A 22,252-nucleotide genomic window follows, 5' to 3' on the forward strand; every position below is an offset into this window, starting at 1 on the left:
CCCTTCTCCTTCCTTCCTTCTTTCCTTCCTTCCTTCCTTCCTTCCTTCCTTCCTTCCTTCCTTCCTTCCTTCCTTCCTTCCTTCCTTCCTTCCTTTCCTACCTCCCCTTCCTTTCTCCCTTCTCCTTCCTTCCTTCCTTCCTTCCTTCCTTCCTTCCTTCCTTCCTTCCTTCCTTCCTTCCTTCCTTCCTTCCTTCCTTCCTTTCCTCCCTCCCCTTCCTTTATCTCTTCTCATTCCTTTCTATCCTCCTTCCCCCTTTCCTTTCTCCCTTCTCCTTCCTTCCTTCCCTCCCTCCCCTTCCTTTATCTCTTCTCATTCCTTTCTATCCTCCTTCCCCCTTCTTTTCCCACTTCTCCTTCCTTCCTTTCCACCCTCCCCTTTCCTTTCTCCCTTCTCCTTCCTTCCTTTCCTCCCTCCCCCTTCCTTTTTCCCTTCTTCCTTCCTTCCTTCCTTCCTTCCTTCCTTCCTTCCTTCCTTCCTTCCTTCCTTCCTTCCTTCCTTCCTTCCTTCCTTCCTTTCCTACCTCCCCCTTCCTTTCTCCCTTCTACTTACTTACTTACTTACTTATTGTACTTTATTGAGGGGAGGAAAGCACTTAACAGCATAAAAAGAGCTTGTTGGGTTAAACCAAAGCTTGCCTTAATCCCATAATTTGTTTCCTGCAGCAGCCAGCTAAGTCAATGCTTCTCAATCTTGCCAACTTGAAGATGTGTGGACTTCAACTCCCAGAATTCCCCCACCAGCATGCTGAAAACTGTCATAAATACATGCCAGTTGCCAAGCACCTGAATTTTGATCCTGTGACAGTGGGGAATGCTGCAATGGTCATAGATGTGAGGACCAGTCATAAATCACTTTTTTTCAGTGCCATTGTAACTTCAAAATGGTCACTAAATGGTGGTCAATTGACAACACAGAATTGTATACAATATTCCAAATGAAGATGTGTCATATTATAGATCTGTGTAAGGGCACGAAAATGTCATTCTAGCGCAGGGGTCTCCAACCTTGGCAACTTTAAGCCTGGAGGACTTCAACTCCCAGAATTCCCAAAATGGGCCTGTTTCCGGCTTCCGGAGGCCCTCCAGGACCTAGGGGAGACTGTTTTCACCCCCCCAGAGGTCCGAGGGACCCCGGGGAAGGTAAAAAACAGCCAAACTGGAAGTTCTGGTAGGCCATGCCCACCATGGCCAGAACCACCCAGCAACCGGGCAGCGAACCGATTGCTTGGATTTTTGAATCCCACCCCTGGACTGGCACCAGGGAGCCTCAATTTCTTCTACCCTCCTCCCAGCCATAGAAGCTTTCTTTAAAAAAAAACAATTTTATTAAAGTTTGCAGTTTCAAAGGTAAAAAAGCTAATACAGCTCAAAAAGGATAAAAAAATGGAAAAAAAATGGAGGATAGAAGATTCAGAAAAGGAATTCTAAAAAAAAATAGAAAAGGAAAAAATATGATGATATCAAAGGAAAAGAAGAGAAATATAGAAAAATAAAAATAAACCTCCCCTCTCATTACAACAAAGACATATTCAATAATGTTATCACCATCCTAATAATACAACAAAATATCCAGTTTCTCTATGAAAGCAGACAATTATAAGATTAACTTCTGTGTCCATTGTACCCAAATATCCTTAAATTCATCCAAAGTTAAAGAATTTTGCTCCTTTCTCTATTAGTAAATCAAATTTAAGTGTTGATCGCCTTTAATTATAATATTTATGTCTTTCTGGTTCCCTCTAGTGTCCATATGTCAAAATTGCATCTTATCAGTTTTTCCCCTAAGCAACAGCATTTTCCAATCGGAAAATTTCCAAAAAGTTAATCTGATTTTTTTTTTTCCAAACCTCTCTGGATCCTTAATCTGTTCATAACTTTTTGAAATCAAAATTCCATGACCCTTTTGCTATCCCTGCTGGGTTTTTTTTAAAAAGAAAAGTCCTTAATCTTCCACTTAAAACTTCTTTCTCCAAAGATTGAAGGAGATTCACCCACTGAACGTTGTAAACTTTGCTGATTTGATGGTTAATAGCTGAAAAGCAATTATAAAGCAATTCTAAGCATGATTTTAAAAAAGAAGGTTGGCTGAGGTTTTTTTTGAGGGACCTTGGAGGTCTTCTAGTCCACCCCCCCTGCTCAAGTAGGAGACCCTATACCATTTCAGATAGGTGGGTGTTCCAGTCTTTCCTTAAAAACCTCCAGTGTTAGGAAGTTTCTCTTCAATTCCAGATTGCTTCTCTCCTTGATTAGTTTCCATCCATTGTTTCTTGTCCTGCCTTCTGGTATTATGGAAAATAAATTGACCCCTTCTTCTTTGTGGCAGCCTCCCAAATACTGGAATCCTGCTATCATGTCCCCTCTAGCCCTTCTTTTCTCTAGACTAGCCAAACCCAAATCCTGCAATTTAGCTTTTTGTTGTCTTTCCAGTTGTGGGCTATTATTTGCTTTGCTTCTTCTAGAATCTTTGTTATCCTGCTACAATTAGGTATTCTTTAAAAAAAAAAATCTGCTACGTTGCCTTGGGAACTCATGGACCTTAATTGCAGTGAGTTTTTCAATTTATCGTTTCTTAGGTATTATACCTTGTTTGTGAACGGCTGCTACGCCCTCAACCAATCATCCTGTGAGTAGCCAGTAGTAAACAGGAAGGAGCCAATTTAAGGCTCCCTGTGAATTTCTGACAAGCTAAAAATGATACACTGAGCGGCAGAACAATAGGGAGGCAACATAAAATATTAACTGCCCTTTAGGTCACATTAATCCTCCTCTTTTTTTCTCATTTAAAGGGATCAAACAGAGGCAGCATGCTACAAGTTGACTTATAATGATTTCTTTAGTGACCATTCAAAGTTACGACGGCACTAAAAAGTGACTTATGGCCATTTTTCACACTTATGACCGCTGCAACATCCCTGGGGTCATGTGATCAACATTCGGATGCTTGGCAACTCACTCATATTTACGGCGGCAGGGTCACGTGATCCCCTTTTGACAGTGGTGAAATGCTACCGGTTCACACCGGTTCACCCAAACTGGTAATAAAAAAACTCCAACGATCAGCGGGGAAGAGAAAAAAGAGAAAAGTGCAGGATCGACCCTCCCACTCGCTCCCGTGCTTTTCTATTCTTTATCCTCTCAGATGATTGGCATGGCAGAGCCTCAGCTGGTGTTTGGATAGCTGCACATGTGTGTTAGGTGCGCACGCGTGTGAAGTATACAATCACCGAACCGGTCGGGAAACTGGTAGAATCTCATCACTGCCTTTTGCAACCTTCTGACCAGCAAAGCCAATAGGGAAGCCAGATACACTTGATAACCATGTCGCTCACTTAACAACTGTGATTCACTTAACAACTTTGGCAAGAAAGGTCATAAAATGTGCCAGAATTCACTTAACAAACATGTCACTTAGCAACCCAAAAAGCTTGCACTCAATTGTGTCTTTAAGTCAAAAATTATCTGTATGCAGGTTAAAATGTTCTGCAGTCTAAGAGGCAAATGGGTTTCATATCCTTTATTGCAGTGGATGTGAGCAACGCAAAGAATTGACTGCCCTAATTTTAGTGAGAAAATCCCTGCGCTCTAATACTCCTTTTTTTTTTTTTTGGTAATAGTATTGCCAGAAATATGAAGTTCTTTGTGGAATAGATATATTTCCTTCCTTCCTTCCTCCCCCTTCCTTTCTCCTCCCTTCTCTTTCCTTCCTTTCCTCCCTTCCTCCTCCTTCCTTCCTCCCTTCCCTTTCTCTTTCTCTTTCCTTCCTTCCCCTTCCTCCTCCCTTCCTTCCTCCTTCTTCTTTCTCTCCTCTCCTCCTCTCCCTCCACCTCCCTTTCTCCCTTCTCTCTTCCTTTCCTCCTTCTTTCCTGTCCTCCCTCCTTCCCCCTTCCTTCCCTCCCTCCCCCTTCCCTCCCTTCCTGTCTCCCTCCCTCCCTCTCAGTAATACTCTTAGTCCAAGGGTGTCAAACTCAATTTAATTGAGGGTCGCATTTGGGCTGTAGTTGATCTCGGGGTGGGGGGGACGACAGGCATGGCCGACTGGGTGGGTGTGCCTGACTCGGTGGGCATGGCTAGTTTGATACCCCTCCCCACACTGCTGGCATGTTTCCTCTTTCGCATTGGGTAGACCAGGCTGAAGTGACCCGGGCCAGCCCTTTCCATTTTCTAGGACAGCCCCATGGGCCGGATCCAACTACATTGTGGGCCAAATGGGCATTGAACTTGACACTCCTGTCTGAGTGCACAGAGAAAAGAAAGATCTTCTTCACTTGCTCCTTTTATTAATTTGTTTCATTTATTCTTGGGGGGAAAAAAATCACTTGCAAAATGCCCAGGAGAATTTTGATATATTAACGTTGACTGTTCAAGAAGAAAAATCTGTTTCCTCCCACTCTTACTATGACCTCTATGAAGACTTCATTTCCTAAACATACATACCCACCCCAAAAGGGCTGAGATTGGAAGGGGGAACAGAAGCGGCTACGTCTCCTGCCTCCCAGTTTGAGTAAGGCCAATTTCCTTTATTTATAACAGGGGTCCCCAACTACCGGTCCAGCGGACCAGTACCGGTCCATGAACAAGTCCTACCGGGCCGCTGGTTGCTGGGTGTCGCCATCTTTTTGATGAAAAAGTGCTTCGGTGAGCTTTTCGGGTAGAAAGCCATTTCTACCCAGAAAAGCTCACCGAAGCGCTTGAGCCGCCATCTTTTTGATGAAAAAGTGTTTCCGGTGAGCTTTTCCGGGTGAAAGCCATTTCTACCCAGAAAGCTCACCGGGCGCTGGAGCCGCCATCTTTTTTGATGAAAAAGTGCTTCGGTGAGCTTTTCCGGGTAGAAAGCCATTTCTACCCAGAAAAGCTCACCGGAAGCGCTGAGCCGCCATCTTTTTTGATGAAAAGTGCTCGGTGAGCTTTTCCGGCAGAAAGCCATTTCTACCCAGAAAAGCTCATCGAGCGCTGGCCGCCATCTTTTTGATGAAAGTGCTTCCGTGAGGTCACCGGAAGCACTTTTCATCAAAAACATGGCGGCGCCCAGCTGATGCCGGTGCCGGGCATGGCGCCCAGCTGATGCCGGTGCCGGGCAGCGGCATAAAAAGGTTGGGGATCACTGATTTATAACATCTGCACAGTTCCCCCATCTTGAACAATTCATCAGAGTGAGGGGATGTCATTGTCACTGACCGTTACCTCCATCCTTTGCAATCAAATATTTTGGATCGAGTTGCCAAGCAGAGCTGATGGAAGGCATGACACGGGTGCTCATCGGAACGGAAAGATCAGGATTTATACTGATGGATCTAGGACATGTTTATTCTCGAGTTCTCACCCATAAAACTTTAAATAATGCTCTGAACAACTTTTTTTTTTTTTTGAGCCATAGCCAGAAGCTCATTTTATTCTTTCTTGTTTTCTTTTTGTCCTGGTAGGAAGTAGAATAATTTAGTATTACATCAAATATAACTACATTCCTTCAGCAATGAGATATGACAGCTCCACGTAAGGACTGTAGTTCGGGATTTAGTCACTGAGGGAAAACTTTGAAGTGAATAAAAGTCAACTCCTTTCACTTTTATACAAGAAGCACATATGACAAAGGATGAGGATTTTTGTAAGCAGGAGCACCCTCTTATTTTTCTTCCACTCAAATTGGGTCTGATTTTCAGAAACTCTCTGGCAAGTCCCTGAAATTTTCTTGGCAAGTTTTTTCAGAAGTAGTTTGCCATTCCTTCCTTCCTAGGGTTGAGAGAAAGAGACTGGCCCAAGAGCACCCATCTTGTGCCTAAGATGGGACTAGAATCTCAGGAGCATCTGTAGACACATCACAAATGGATGCTGTGATAATTTTTGGAACCAGAGGCTGTGGAGGAGTATCAGACAAAAGAGATGATCTCTTCTTAAAAACTTCCAGGATTGAAGCATTCCCAACTTCTGGAGGCAAGTTGTTCCACTGATCTAACGGTCAGGAAATTTCTCCTTAGTTCTAAGTTGCTTCTCTCCTTGATTAGTTTCCACCCATTGCTTCTTGTCCTGCCCTCAGGTGCTTTGGAGAATAGCTTGACTGCCTCTTCTTTGGGGCAGCCCCTGAGATATTGGAAGACTGCTATCATGTCTGCCCTAGTCCTTCTTTTCATTAAATGAGACATCATCAAAACAGACAAAATGGCAGTTGTGACTTTAAGTTTGCAGTCACTAACTTGCCACAATTCTCCTGCTAGGAAGGATTAATGTCAGTCGTCTCTGCCAAGCGCCCGAGGACAAGACAAGAAATAATGGATGGAAATGTATTAAAGAAAGAACCAACCTAGAATTAAGGAGAAATTAATGAGAACAATTAATCAGTGGAATAGCTTGCCTCCAGAAGTTGTGGGTGCTTCAACACTGGAGGTTTTCAAGAAGAGATTGGATAGCCCCTCATCAGAAATGATAATATAGGGTCTTCCGCTTGAGCAGGGGGTTGCTCTAGAAGACCTCCAAGGTCCCTTCCAACTCTGCTATTTTATGTTCTATGTCTCCTTCCCAGCTGTTCTCAGAGTATATCTTAAGCTAATAGTTGCTTAGATCTGGCAAGATTCTGTCTATAGGTAAAGAAACTAATCTTTGTTGTTATTGTTAGTTGCGAAGTCGTGTCTGACCCATCGTGACCCCATGGACAATGTTCCTCCAGGCCTTCCTGTCCTCTACCATCCTCTGGAGTCCATTTAAGCTCACGCTGACTGCTTCAGGGACTCCATCCATCCACCTCCTTCTCTGCCGTCCCCGTCTTCTTCTTTTGCCCTCCATCGTTCCCAGCATTAGGCTCTTCTCCAGGGAGTCCTTCCTTCTCATTTCGGTGGCCAAAGTCTTTGACTTTCCTCTTCAGGATCTGGCCTTCTAAATAGCTAATCTTAAATAAAGAACTAATCTTAAGTAACTCCATATCATGCTTGGTTCTTGAGGCAGGACACAATCCCTTTTGTTTAAAACTTGGCTTTTCCTCCAAACCCTGGATAAGGTCATTATCATGGCTTGTTTTAGCTGTGTTTCCCGTGTTACACATTGTCCTTTTCTGTTTATTTTGTTTGCTTTAGATCTGGACTGGTTTGAGACTAAAACATATGAAGAACGGTTACAGGAACTGGGCATGGCTAGTCTAGTGAAGAGAAGGACCAGGGGAGACAGGAGAGCAGTCTTCCAATATTTGAGGGGCTGCCACAGAGAGGAGGAAGGGGTCAAGCTATTTTCTAAAGCATCTGAAGGCCAGACAAAGAATAATGGATGGAATCTGAACAAGGAGAGATTTAACATGGAAATAAGGAGAAATTTCCTGACAGTAACAATGGAACAGCTTGTCTTTGGAAGTTGTGGGAGCTTCATCACTTGAGACTTTCAAGAAGAGATTGGACTGCCATTTGTCAGAAATGGTGTAGGGTCTCCTGCTCCCCTGGGCAGGGGGTTGGACTAGATGACCTACAAGGCCCCTTCCAACTCTGTTAATCTGAATCTGAATAATACATCACTCAGAGATGGCTTTGACTAAAGGTGGCCTTATAAATTTGAAACTGTAATTACAGTACTTTGCTAACTAAAACTTACATACCTAAAATATAAATCATGGACAGTGACAGCCTCTCTGAAACCTAATCCCCTCTTGAAATAAAATAATGCCTACCATGATCTGTGCTTTTAAGATGATGTGACACATCAGCAGGTTCAACCGCTCCATGTCCTAAATAATTTTCCTTGCTTGTTTGCACTTGATGATTTACAACTTTACACAAGTCAAAGTTATTCAGAGGTTTGAATCCTTTTGTGATTTATTCCTTGAGACACTAATAAAGTCATGCACGTCGACATTTTCAGCTGAAAGTATTCTAGATGGATTGAAAACCCCTTGAGTTTTTAATCTTCTGTACACAAAAGAAAAAAAATCTTGATATTGCTAGAGGGAACAGATGCAAACATACATGTCTTACTGCTATCAGCGTACAAAGAGACAGATAATACTGGACAACAGATAATACTGGACAGATAATACTGGACAACAGCAAGTTACAGTAGCCCAAGAAACTAGAATACTGTAGTAAATAAGAAGCCAAGTACAAAGAAGAGAATTCTAACATTACAGAATAGAACATGGGTGTCAAACTAGCCATGTCACATTGCAGTCACTTTGACGTTTTGCTATGTTTTCCCCCTTTGCAGTGTTGGGGTGGTCATTCAGCCCGCGGGCCACCAGTTTGACACCCTTGAAATAGAATAAGAAAAACAGAGTTGGAAGGGATCTTAGAGGTCTTCTAGTCCAACCCCCTGCTCAAACAGGAGACCCAGTACCATCTCAGACAAATGGCTATTCAATCTCTTCTTAAAAACTTTCAGTGTTGGAGCATTCACAACTTCTGGAGGCAAGTTTTTCCACTGATTAATTGTTCTAACTGTCCAGAAATTCTTCTTAGTTCTAGGTTGCTTCTCTCCTTGATTAGTCTCCATCTGTTGCTTCTTTTCTTGCCTTCCGGTGCTTTGGAGAATAGCTTGACTCCCTCTTCTTTGTGGCAGCTTCTCAAATATTGGAATATTGCTATCATGACTCCCGCGGTCCTTCTTTTCTTTAGACTGGCCATACCTAGTTCCTACAACTATTCACCATCTGTTTTAGTCTCCAGCCCCATAATCAGTTTTGTTGCTCTTCTCTGCACTTTTTCCCAAAGTCTCAACATTTTTTTTATATTGTAGTGACCAAAACTGGACACTGTTGTAGTTAGCCAGCAGCAGGTGAGGATGGCTGAGGAGAGTGAGGACTCAGATGAGGGGCCAGGACCATTAGGGAGTGGACTGCTGCCTTCAGAGATTGTGGGGGCTGGCAGCAGGGATGAGGAGGTTCCCGAGGAGCCTGTGCCAAGTACACGTGCATGAAGGATTGTTTGGAGGAAAGAGCAGCTACAACAGCATGGGCGACTCGGGAGTAAGGCTGCAAGGTAATGGCCCCTCCTTCAAGAAGATAAAAGCCAGCTGCGAAATAAATGTACTTTGCAGAAGGCAAAGACGTTTTGAAACTACAGCCTCGTGGACATTCCAGTATCCTGAGTTTGTATTTGAAGATTCTTCAACTGCAAATTATTTCTTGTCTGTTATCTTTTGGCAAGTCTTGCACAGTTTGGCAAGGCTTGTGCTTATCACAGCTAATTATTTTGTAAAAGCATGGTTTCTGTTCCTTTTGGATTGTGTTTGATTTGTTGAAAAAGGGCGTGGGTCAGAACAGATGCAGTGTTCCAAACGTAGTCTTATCAAGGCATTATAAATCGGTATTAACATTTCACGTGATCTTGATTTTGGGTCAGAGACAAATGAGAAACATGTCCAGACAGAAAAAATGAAGGCAAGCAGATCAAGTAGGCAAGCCAACGCACATTCTTGGAAAACCTACCCTTTGAGGTGGCGAGAAGGACATCCCATCACTACTTGCAGAAGCAGCCCAAAAGCTTCATGGTCTGGGTTGAAAAACCATGGAATCTAATCTTCGTGGTGATTCAAAGCTTCACCTGAACCCTCAGACATTTAATGCAAAGTATAGTGGACCAGGTCTGCCGAGTTTTGAATTAGCATCAACTCCAGCTGAGTGGCCACTACCCCACCAGCAATGCAATGAAAGTAGAAGAGATGCTGTCCATGGTGCTGATTTTGTTGCCTTTATAATAGCTACCCAAAGGTTCTTCTTCCCAAAAATAACTGGACTTTCTTGGGGTTTTCTTTCTTTTCTTTTCTTTTCTTTCTTTCTTTCTTTCTTTCTTTCTTTCTTTCTTTTTCTTCTTTCTTTCTTTCTTTCTTTCTTTCTTTCTTTCTTTCTTTCTTTCTTTCTTTCTTTCTTTCTTTCTTTCTTTCTTTCTTTCTTTCTTTCTTTCTTTCTTCCTTCCTTCCTCCTCCTCCCTCCCTCCCTCCCTCCCTCCCTCCCTTTCTTTCTTTCTTTCTTTCTTTCTTTCTTTCTTTCTTTCTTTCTTTCTTTCTTTCTTTCTCCTCCCTCCCTTCCTCCCTCCCTCCCTCTCTTCTTTCTTTCTTTCTTTCTTTCTTTCTTTCTTTCTTTCTTTCTTTCTTTCTTTCTTTCTTTCTTTCTTTCTTTCCTTTTTGAAAACATTTTGCTTCTCATCCAAGAAGCTTCTTCAGTTCAGCTTCTTGGATGAGAAGCAAAATGTTTTTAAAAAACTCAACACCCATGTTAAACTCAAGGCCTGTGGGCTGGATCCACTTAGATCTGGCCCACGGGGCCACCCTGGAAACAGCGAAGGACCGGCTCGCATGGCCTCTGCCAGTGAAAACAGAGCTTGGGAGGGCTGTACAGGTCCTCCCAACGTCCGTTTTCAGCCGTTGTCACTGGTAGAGGGCTGCAGGAGGCTGTCATGGCTGAAAATGGGGCTCAGGAGCCTGTTTCTCTTGTAGAGCGCTTGGACTGCCACAGGCACCCCTGACACAAGTGACGTCAAGCTGGCCATGCCCACTCCAGCCCCCCCAGGGCAAATATAATCCTGATGAAATGAAATGAATGAATGGAATGCGCCAACTCAGAAAGCTCAAACTGCCCAAGGAGCTGCTGATCCAGTTCTACAGAGGAATTATTGAGTCTATCATCTGCACTTCTATAACTGTCTGTTTGGCTCTGCAACCCAATAGGACAGACACAGACTTCAGAGGATAATTAGGACTGCAGAAAAAACAATTACTACCAACCTGCCTTCCATCGAGGACCTGTATACTGTGTGAGTCAAAAAGAGGGCTGTGAAAATATCTACAGACACCTCATATCCTGGACATAAACTGTTTCAACTCCTTCCCTCAAAACGACACTATAGAGCCCCGCACACCAGAACAACTAGACACAAGAACAGTTTCCCCCCGAATGCCATCACTCTGCTAAACAAATAATTCCTTCAACACTGTTCAACTATTTACAAAGTCTGCATTACTATTACTATTAATCTTCTCATCACTCCTTATCATCCATCCCCTCCCACTTGTGACTATATGACTGTAACTTTGTCGCTTGTATCCTTATGATTTATATTGACTGTTTCCTAGTATGATTTGATTGCTTATTGTACCCTATGACTATTATTAAGTGTTGTACCTGATGATTCTTGACTCTTGACGAATGTATCTTTTCTTTTATGTATACTGAGAGTATTTGCACCAAAGACAAATTCCTTATGTGTCCAATCACACTTGGCCAATAAAGAATTCTATTCTATTCTATTCTATTCTATTCTATTCTATTCTATTCTATTCTATTCTATTCTATTCTATTCTATTCTATTCTATTCTATTCTATTCTATTCTATTCTATTCTATTCTATTCTATTCTATTCTATTCCGTTCTATTCTATTCTGTTCTGTTCTGTTCTGTTCTATTCTATTCTATTTTCCTATCCTATCCTATTCTATTCTATTCTATTCTATTCTATATTCTATTCTATTCTATTCTATTCTATTCTATTCTATTCTCTGTTCTGTTCTGTTCTGTTCTGTTGTATTCTATTTTCCTATTCTGTTCTATTCTATTCTATTCTATTCTATTCTATTCTATTCTATTCTATTCTATTCTATTCTGTTCTGTTCTGTTCTATTCTATTCTATTCTATTCTATTCTATTCTATTCTATTCTGTTCTATGAAATCAAGTTTGACACCACTGAACTATTCATTGACTGAATCCTTATGAAACATGATCACTGACAGACAAGCAGTAATTCCTCACCTAGCATTAATAATTTAATTCTTTCCCGGAACAGCTTTCAAAGTCAGCAGACAATATGAAGGAGGAAGGCAGAGATCAACATTGAAACGAACAGCTTCGGCGTTTGGAAGATGAGCTTTCCATGCCTCCACCCCCACCCCAAGACTTGTATTCCGGCAAGCGGGGTCTTAGCCTACCTTCAGGCTGGTATTGTGCTATAATGGTCACCACCTGGCCTGCTCCTTTGAGGGCTGCGGCCGCTTGTTCATGTGTAGCACCACGAAGATCAATCCCGTTGACCTGCAGGGGAAAGAGGAAAGCCAATGGCATGGAACTTAATTTCCCTCATCCAAGTACGGAGCTCACCTGAGAAGCATGGTTTCCCCCCCCCCTAAACGTGACACTCGTTTTCAAATCTGTTGTGGCCTGTCAGCCGCCAGCCCCTCCAGCAGCTATATCAGATGAGGAGGCAGCGTGGGAGTCAGGGTCAGCATCAAGGCAACCTGGGAGCTCCGAAGGGGGAGAACAAACGGGGCTGGAAGAGAGAGCGAGAACGCGACAGAGCCGTCCATCAGCCCTCAGGTGGAGAGTCAACAGCCCCCAGGTCTGGAGATGGCTGATGAGGAAGAGGAGGAACAGCTGGGCCCAGTGCCTGATGCATAGATGCACAGAAGGCGGAGGAGAGGAGAGCAGTGGAAATCTATGGGCCGGTCCTCGGGATGGGAGCTCCAAGGGAGAATGGAACTGGAGAGAGAGAGAGAGAGAGAGAGACTGGGCTGTCCATCAGCCCTCAGATGGAGAGTCAACAGCCCCCAGGTCTGGAGGTGGCTGATGAGGAAGAGGAGGAACAGTTGGGTCCAGTGTCTGATGCGTGGTTGCGCAGAAGTCAGAGGAGAGGAGAGCAGGAGATATCTATGGGCCGGTCCTTGGGATGGAAGAGCCACCGCTGCTAGCGAAGCCCCACCCTAGCTCTGGGGATAAAAGGCAGGGGACGGGGATGAATAAATGTGGCAGACAACTATTCATTTCCCTGCCGGATGGACTCGTTAGCCTGCGGTGAGAGAGAAACCTTTTTCTGGGCGCTCCTAATAAAGGAATCATTGATTTAACTTCAGGGAATTTGTCGTGTTTGGGGAGCTGGGTCAGAACAAAATCTCTCTGTTATTATATTTAGTACATAGAAAGTCCACAAACGGTTTCCAGGTCCTTGTATATAGTGGTCTAACCCATATCTCTAATCCAATTTTGCCATCTCTGCTGATTCAGTCAATTTAAAAATCCATTCTTCAACCATCGGCATCCTTTTTTCTTTCCAGTGTTTGGCGAGTACCATCCTCGCAGCCGTCACCGTGTGAAGGAATAATATTCCCAATTGTTTTTCAATGGACTCATATTAAACAGTTATCTGAGTTATTAAGGATTCCGGCTCCACAACTCTATGAGTAACCAATCCTATGCTGCCACCTTGTGGAATTTAAGGGAATATGTAAGGGATATGAAGTAAAACCTATTATAGCAATAGCCCTTAGACTTAAATACCGCTTCACGGTGCTTTTACAGCCCTCTCTAAGCGGTTTACAGAGTCAGCTTCTTGCCCCCAACAATCTGGGTCCTCATTTGACCCACCTCGGAAGGAGGGAAGGCTCAGTCAACATTGAGCCTGGTGGGATTTGAACTGCCAAATTGCAGGCAGCTGGCAGTCAGCAGAAGTAGCCTGCTGTACTGCACTTTAACCACTGTGCCACCACGGCTCCTAATACATAGTTCTTGACTTACGACATTTCCTTTAATGAATCTTTGAATTTATGACCAAACTGGAAAAGATTCCCTCCTCCACCGACCCTCAAAGTTACAATCTTCGTGCCCTCCCTGGTGTCATCACAATTAGGGCGATGGCAACTGGTGTGCATTTACAATCCCTGCAGACTCTTGTGGTTATGTGATCATAATTTGCGATCCTCCCTGCCGGCTTCTGATAAGCCAAGTCAATGGAGGTAGCCGGATTTGTTTAACGGCTGCATGAGCCGTTGAATGACTACGTGATTACAGGGGAGAAAAAGGCCCCGATTCCCTTCATTAGCTGCTGCAAAAAATCAGTTTCCTTGGAACTTAATGTGTGGTCCAGATTCTTCGCACCAATAAGGATGTGTGCTAAATGTATACACGTCTTCTGCTGATGTGCAACCTTTTTTTAAGACTAGAGCTGGCCTTTCACCAGCATGCGAGGAGTCTACATCTCCCCAAATAGCAAGCAAAGAGGTCAGAACAAAACAAAACTTAATTCAAATGAAATTGAATGAGGTAGAATGGCTTCTCCTGATTATTTTGCAATTTCCCATGGTCCTGATTAAACCTACAGTTTGGCAGCAAGTTGTACAGGTTCTGGAGGGGGTAATATACGTCATGCCCCTGGTGGAGACTGACTCCGAGGGAGAGGAGGAACAGCCGACAGGGAGTGGAAGTGTGGCTCCGGATGTTGTGGAGGAGGCTGGGGAAGGGCAGAGGCCGGCTGGGCAGTCAGAGGAGGACCCAGGCCCACCCCCTCTTCATCCTAGGGCACGCAGGGAGGAGAGGATAAGGGAGAGGTGTGGTCTACTCGGGAGGAGAGGGCCTTCCGGTTTTGCAAGGTTTCGGCAGCGGCAGGGATTCGCGATACTGTGCGACCCCTGCTGCGTTCCCCGCCAAGGTTCCCCCGATCCATTTGGATCTGGGGGATATAGCTGCCCCGTAGAGGCAGCTGAAGACAGGGGGGATCCGGACAGGGGCTTGGAGGTGTCGCAGACCCCCTCCCCAGCCGGCAGAACCCCCTTTTCCCAAGGCGGAGGAGCGGCGGTCAGCAATGGCCACCACGAAGAAATCTGCAGCCGGACAAGCAGGAGCAGGAGGGAGAAAGTTGGAAGAATTACGAAAGTTGCTTTTAACCGGGACAAGGCAAGAGAAAGTGACCTGGAATCTTGAAGGCTGCTAAGTATACATTGTTTCTAGTGAGAGTTACAAGCTGCGAATATCCTAAAAGGGAAAGTTTTTTTTTTTCCCGTTTCACTCTCCTTCCTAACGTGACAGCGGATGGAAAAATCTTTTTGGCTGTGAGTGGGAAGGGAGAGGAAAAAAAATTGGAGCAAAATTTGAAAATAAGGAGAAGATTGCCTAGAATTCTAAAGAGTTACTAAACATCAATAAGACTTCTAAAAGATATATTTTAAAGGGAACTTTGTGACTAAACTTTAACCCCAGAAAGAGAAAGTGAAGAAGGAGAAAGTATTTAAAAGGAACAGCTTGTTTGGATTGTGTGGTGATTTTGGAACTTTTGAGAATTATTTCTGACTAAAAGCACTTGGGTGGTTGTTTGGAAAATCTTTTTCTCTACATCACTTGTGGATGGCATCACTTGTGGATGGACTGAAACTTGTATATCAAAAATATGAAAAAGAAAAGCAAGAAGGGAAAGATGTCCTTGGCATTCTTTTTCAATTTTTAGAAATGGCGGTTTGTACTTATGTAAAGCTGAATGAGCAACAGGATGATGGGGACAAAGAAGAAGCCATCTTTGATGAACAAATAACTTTGGTCGGAGAAGGAAAAAAGAAAGAGAGAAAGGAAAAGAAGACTTTAAGACCTGGAAAAACAACCCAAAAAGAGAAGAATAAGGTGAAAAGGGGATATTATGTTAGGAAACAACAGAAAGGGGGAAAGCAGAATAAAAGGGAGATGGAGAGACAAGGGGGTAAAGAGGACAAGGAGAAGAAGAAGCAAGGGAGAAAGGAAGGGATGAGAAGCCTTAATGGTGGGGAGCAAGATGTAAAGAAGCAAAAGTTTTTTTTAGAGATAATGGATAAATTTTTATTGAAAAAGGGATTCTAGAAAGGTACATAAGGCTGTATTTTTATATTTGTATTTAGAAATAACTATAGAAAATTGGAAATAATATGTAATTTAAAATGTGATAAAATATTTAGTATAATCTAGTGAAATTTTTGTTAAGAAAAGGGGAGTACTGTAATGAAACAATGATTTAAGATATGTGATGTGGGGGGGGGAAACAATTTTGGAAAGCATAAGTGTTCCCACAAAGGCATGATATTTAATTGAAATGGGTAAAATGTTTATTGTTAATATTAATGATTAGACTATGTTATCCTAGTGAAACTTTTTGAGAAATGAGAGATTTGAAGTAGAAGAAGGGGGGACATAGTAATGAAATAATTATCTATAATATGTGATGTGGGGGGGGGGGAATAACTATGGAAAATAGGTGCTCCCATAAAAGTATGTGATTTAACTGAAAAGTAATGTGTTAAATGTTTAAGATATAAATGAATATCAATATCAATGAATAGATTTGTATTGGTTTTGATAATACTGTATAATTTTAGAATGTACCAGACAGAATCCCAATGTAAGTTATGTGTTCTATATTAAGTATTATAAATATAGGGGAAAGAGATAAAGGCATCATACTCCATTTAGTGTACAGGAGAAGTTTTTTTTTTTTTTTTTAAAGAAGAAAGATAAATGGATAGCTGGAAATAGAACAGACAAAGAATAATAAATATTATGATTCAAATTGAGAGGAGATAAATAAAATAAAATTGAGAAAATTTAAAAGAGAGGAGAAGTTATATAGAAAATTGAAAATGCTAATAAGATATGGAATGGTATGTAAAATGAATATGAATTTGAATTTGTGTCTGTACCAAGAGTTTTAACCCGGGACTAAGCAACTTTCAGAAAAGAGATTTTTTATGCTTTTATGTTTTGTGTGTTTGTGTATTTATGTTTTGTATGTCTTTAAAAATTAATAAAATTTGTTCAAAAAAAAAAAAAAAAGGAGGAGAGGGCCTTGATCCTCTTCATGGGCTGCAGCGGTGACAACTGGATAAGAGGACGGACATGTGTACGGGAGAACGCTGGAAACAAAGCATGGAACTATTTCTAGTTTATTGTTCCTCTCTGAGTTTGGCGTCCTTCCCAGTGTGTGTTCTGGTATCCGTGGACGTCTTCCAGCCCTCATCTTGCCTGGTCTGTGTTGCTTTTTACTCTTTATAACTTAAATGGCATTTCCTCCTTCTTGTAACTGCTTGTGTGGGAGTTTTTTTGTCTCCAGTCAAGGATATTTGGAGCTGGGAAGCAAAGTGAAGGAATAAAAGAGGCTTCACCTGTTTTTTGTGACTGTGTTTATTTTGTATCCCACCCTGGGTCATCACAATATAGCCATTAACCTTCAGATTTCACGCTTACAACGAAACTTTGCAATGTAATGTTGATGCTTTTCTCCTTGATAAAATCTAAGGCAGTTTAGGATGTGGTTGAGTGCTGCTAGACGAAGAAATTAGTATGATCTCTTAGAACAGAACAGAACAGAATTGGAAGGGACCTTGGAGGTCTTCTAGTCCAACCCACTGCTCAGGGTTAGAAGGAGTTAGTATGACCTCTTAGTTCCAACGATAAAGGAAACAGAACAGCTAAAAGCGTGAAGCCTCCTGACATACAAGAAATTATCGCTAAGGGCTCTCCTGAAGTACCTTAAATTAATAGATTCCTGGCAGGAATGCAATAATTAATCCATTCATCACATACGAGCATCTGCGGTGTGCAAACTGCAGGAATCTTTCTTACTACTTTGTTCTGCAAAGCCGCTCCCCGACGGATTCATCTATTTCTGTTTCCTCTCTGTATTAGCCTTTCATCCTGCAAGCTGCTGATAGTTTCCCGATGGACCTTTCAGCTGCGCTGCGACATGCTGATGCGTTACCCTCATGCATCTTGATCAAATTTGGGATCTTTTTCTTCCCTTTTGAAGCTCCTGCAAGCCAAGCTAAACCCCTCTTCGTGAAAATGCAATTATGGTCTTGCTTTACTCAGCTGCTTAATGAACTTTGGATCTAGAATGGACTTGTGCAGCTTAACACAGGACTGAGATAAAAGAATGATAGCAATAGCAATAGCCCTTAGACTTATATACCACTTCACGGTGCTTTTACAGCCCTCTCTCAATGGTTTACAGAGTCAGCATATTGCCCTCAACAATCTGGGTCCTTGTTTTACTGACCTCGGAAGGATGGAAGGCTGAGTCAACCTTGAGCTGATCACGATCGAACTGCTGGCAGTCAGCAGAGTTAGGCTGGAATATTGCATTCTAACCATTGTCCTTGATTAATTTCCACCCATTGTTTCTTGTTCTGGTGCTTTGGAAAATAAGTTGACCCCCTCTTCTTTGAGGCAACTTCTCAAACATTGGAAGACTGCTGTCACTTAACAACTGTTTGCTTAGCAACAAACCTGGTATTTCATGTCTGACAGTTGGCAATTATTTAGCAACTACCTATAGAGGCTCACCACTGGCCATTGTTTTATTTTTTACCCATCTTGAGAGGAAGAAAGAGAGAGAGAAATTGGAGACCTACATTCAGAAAACTGTCGAGGTGTCTGAAACAACGAAGCCTTATTTCTTAATTCCACTCTCTTGGTGTATGAAAGAACCAGCAATTATGGTAACGTCCTGGAGTCGAAATGCGCAAAATGTAGCCAAAAGGCTTTTTTTTTTTAAATAATCCATGGTATGTTTGAAAAAAAATGAATTGCAAATAAAAGGAATTTATTATCATTGTAAGAGAGATAGCCGAGTCTAGCAAAGCTTCTCTGAAGTCACAGGCCTTTGCTAACAGCAGATGGCAGAGTTGGTCTTCACTCATTCAGTTTTAGCTCCGCTCCTGCCAAATAGATGGGGGAAGAAATAGAGGTAGTGAAAGATTTTATTTTCCTGGGCTCCAAAATCACCGCAGATGGGGACTGCAGCCAAGAAATTAAAAGATGCTTGCTCCTGGGGAGGAAAGCTATGGCAAATCTAGACAGCATACTAAAAAGCAGAGACATCATCCTGCCAACAAAAGTGCGTAGAGTCAAGGCTATGGTTTTCCCAGTTGCAATGTATGGCTGGGAAAGTTGGACCGTAAAGAAGGCTGAGCGCCAAAGAATGGAGGCCTTTGAACTCTGGTGCTGAAGGAGAAGACTCCTGTGAGTCCCTTGGACTGCAAGGTGATCCAACCGGTCAGTCCTAGAGGAGATCAACCCTGACTGCTCTTTAGAAGGCCAGATCCTGAAGAGGAAACTCAAAGAGTTTGGCCACCTCATGAGAAGGAAGGACTCGCTGGAGAAGAGCCTCATGCTGGGAACGATGGAGGGCAGAAGAAGAAGAAGGGGACAGCAGAGAAGGAGGTGGATGGATGGAGTCCCTGAAGCAGTCGGCGTGAGCTTAAATGGACTCCAGAGGATGGTAGAGGACAGGAAGGCCTGGAGGAATGTTGTCCATGGGGTTGCGATGGGTCGGACACGACTACACCACTAACAACAACAAAAGGCAGCAAAAAAAGTGGAGGGTACAATTTCTTGTGAAGGAGAATAACAGAATGTTAATTCTGAATCTTCTTCAACGCCACTGTCTTGCAAATACAGGTAGTCCTCAACTTACAACAGTTCATTTAGTGACTGTTCAAAGTCACAACAGAACTGAAAAAAGTGTTTTACGACTATTTTTCACATTTACGACTTTGCAGGGTGGCCCCACAGGTCAGATTAAACACTCCGTGGGCTGGATCTGACCGCCAAGCCTTGAGTTTGATACCCTGATCTATCATCTACACTCTCTCTCTCTCTCTCTCTCTCTCTCTCTCCTCTCTCTCTCATCGTCTGTCTGTCTGTCTATCTGTCATCTATCTTTCTATCATTTATCATCTATCTATCTATCTATCTATCTATCTATCTATCTACCTACCTACCTACCTACCTACCTACCTCCATCTGTCTGTCTGTCTGTCTGTCTGTCTATCTGTCTGTCTATCTGTCATCTATCTTTCTATCATTTATCATCTATCTATCTATCTATCTATCTATCTATCTATCTATCTATCTATCTATCTATCTATCTACCTACCTACCTCCATCTGTCTGTCTGTCTGTCTGTCTGTCTGTCTGTCTGTCTGTCTATCTGTCATCTATCTTTCTATCATTTATCATCTATCATCTATCATCTATCTACCTACCTACCTACCTACCTACCTACCTACCTACCTCTATCTATCTATCTATCTATCTATCTATCTATCTATCTATCTATCATCTATCTAATCTACCTACCTACCTACCTACATCTATCTATCTATCTATCTATCTATCTATCTATCTATCTATCTATCTATCTATCTATCTATCTACCTATCTACCTACCTCCATCTGTCTGTCTGTCTGAATTATTTGAACTGCTTTCTGCCAAATATATTTTTTGGGTAATGGGATAATAGGTGATTAAGTCAGTGATTAAACCGAACAGATGTAAGCCATCTAAGAAACAGAATGGAAAGCCAGAATGGTTATGATGTTGGATTTAGACCAGAGAATCCCAAGTTTAGATCCCATGCTGTGTTGGGTCTATGACAATTCATCGTGGCCAACTCATCATGGCCAACTCACCATGGTCAACTCATCATGGCCAACTTCTTGCGGGACATTCCCTTAACATCAAAGAAATGCCAGAATAGAATAATGCCAAAGGATGGGCAGAATGAAATGTCCATGATAAAAATTAAAATAGTTTTAAATTTGTTTTTAAAAAATTAAATTGAATTGTTAAAATGTCCTGCAGCGAGTTGTTCAGTGGCCAGTTGGCTGTGTCGCCAATTGTCCCATTCCGTCCTGTGTTGTGGAAATTTGCTGGATGACTCAGGAAATCCCTCTCCCTTTCAGCCCCACACATCTGGGGGAAGTTGCAGTTGTGGGAATACAATAAGCTGGAATCCCCAGATAAGTTGCCCTGAGCTCCTAGAGAAGTAGGAGTTCTCATGGTTTATGAACAAAACCACTCCTGCATTAAATTTTTGGCTTAGAAGCAGGGGTGGGATTCCACCAGTATAACAACCGGTGTGGTGATCGCACGCTTTGTGTGCAAATGCACACTTCACACATGTTCCTGGCTAATATGCACTCTGTGCACACCTTCCACATTTCAAACAACTCTAATACTTACCTTCTACAGCCGTCCCTGTGAAGAAAACAGCGGAGGCGCTGTGCTCTAAACTAAGGAAGTAAAGGACAAGAAAGAATAGGCGCGAGTGCGCAGGCCCACATACTCATCGCAGCCAACCAGTTCAGAAGACAGCTGATCTTTAGAGCAAGTAGTTCATCTGAACCAGTCCAAACCGGGAGAATCTCACACCCCTGCTGAAGAAGTCTCAGGAAAGAAAGGACGAAAGAACCAAAGAAGAAAAAGAGACCGTTTGTAAATTACTTACAGACAAAATTTGGTCTCCTCTCTGCAGTTCACCACTGAGGTCAGCCGGTCCACCTGCTAGGATGAAGGACACAAAGATGCCTTCCCTGTCTTCTCCTCCTACAATATTAAAACCAAGCCCCGTTGAGCCCTTATGTAAGACAACCTTCCGAGGTTCCCTGTGAAAAGAAAAAAGAGAATTTGCTTAACTACTAAGTTAAGCTACTAAGGTGCCCTTCAATAAGTCTTTCCCAAATTCTTTTCAGAACTACATCCCTCGGGCCAACTTCACCCACCGTAGCTTATTTCAATTCCAGGAAGTCCTTGACTTACAACGGTTCGTTGAGTGCCTGTTCAACATTACAAGGGCACTGGCGAAAAAAAAGGTGACCCGTGACCATTTTTCACACTTACAACCGCTGTGGCGTCTCCATGGTCACCGGATCCAAGTTCAGACGCTTGGCATTGGACTCGTATATATATATATAGAACGGCTGCGGTATTTGCCGGTCGCGGCGATCCCCTTTTGTGACCCTTCTGACGAGCGGAGTTAATGGGGAAACCAGATTCGCTTAACGGCGGTGTTACGCACCGTAGTGATTCCCTTGACCAACGAGGCAAGAAAAGTCGTGAAATGAGGCAAACCTTGCTTAACAACGGTTCTCACTCAGCAAGAGAATCAAATTGGGCTCGATTGTGGTCGTAAGTCAACAACTCCCTGTACCATCCTACATGTAGTCCTTGACGTCCGACCACAACTGAGCTCAAAATTTCCATTGCTAAGCGAGAACAGTTGTTCAGTGAGTTATGCCCCATCTTATGACCATTTTCAGCATGACTGTTAAATGAATCACCCCAATTTAAGTGAAACATGCAGTTGTTCAATGAATCTGGCTTCCCAAATTGACTTTGCTTGCCAGATGCTCCCTAGGAAGGTCGCAAATGACATTCACCGCAACCACAGTGAATGTCATTTGCAATGACACTCAATACATCCCGATTTCCATGAACCCCAAGTTGGATCACATGACCATGGGGATGCTATAATGGTAACAAGCATGAGAACTGGTCGTAAGTCACTTCTTTCCACGATTGTCCTTATGGTTCAGGTATCGTCCAGTAGATGATGAGAACATGCAAATTTTTTCAGTGCTGTGTTTACTCTGAATGGCCACTAAATGGATGGTCGTAAGTCTAGGACTGCCTTATTATGACGGATGCATTTCCCTATTCATTCCACCAGGAAAACATCAGCAGCAATTTAAGACATCCCTAAATCCCTTCATTCCAGGCTTCT

At 42.8% G+C, this 22,252-nt stretch overlaps 1 protein-coding gene across 28 annotated transcripts in view; it reads right to left on the minus strand.

The window, feature by feature from the left end:
• The window catches only part of DLG2 (discs large MAGUK scaffold protein 2), a 1,023,659-nt gene that overhangs the window by 151,074 nt on the left and 850,333 nt on the right, over window positions 1–22,252 (minus strand). For all 28 annotated transcript variants that reach the window (XR_015749696.1, XM_087966067.1, XM_087966065.1 and 25 more), the window contains 2 exons: window positions 20,978–21,134; window positions 11,891–11,993 (listed from right to left, as the gene is read on the minus strand). Coding sequence is in view for 27 of the 28 variants with exons in the window: in XM_087966067.1 (XP_087822193.1) it covers window positions 11,891–11,993; window positions 20,978–21,134 (260 nt within the window). In the remaining variant the exon portion in view is untranslated. The remainder of the gene's footprint in view (window positions 1–11,890; window positions 11,994–20,977; window positions 21,135–22,252) is intronic.

The sequence above is a fragment of the Notechis scutatus genome, chromosome 5 (assembly GCF_049901735.1).
Source record: "Notechis scutatus isolate UNSWTSFEM ecotype Mainland chromosome 5, rNotScu1.2, whole genome shotgun sequence".
NCBI lineage: Eukaryota > Metazoa > Chordata > Lepidosauria > Squamata > Elapidae > Notechis > Notechis scutatus.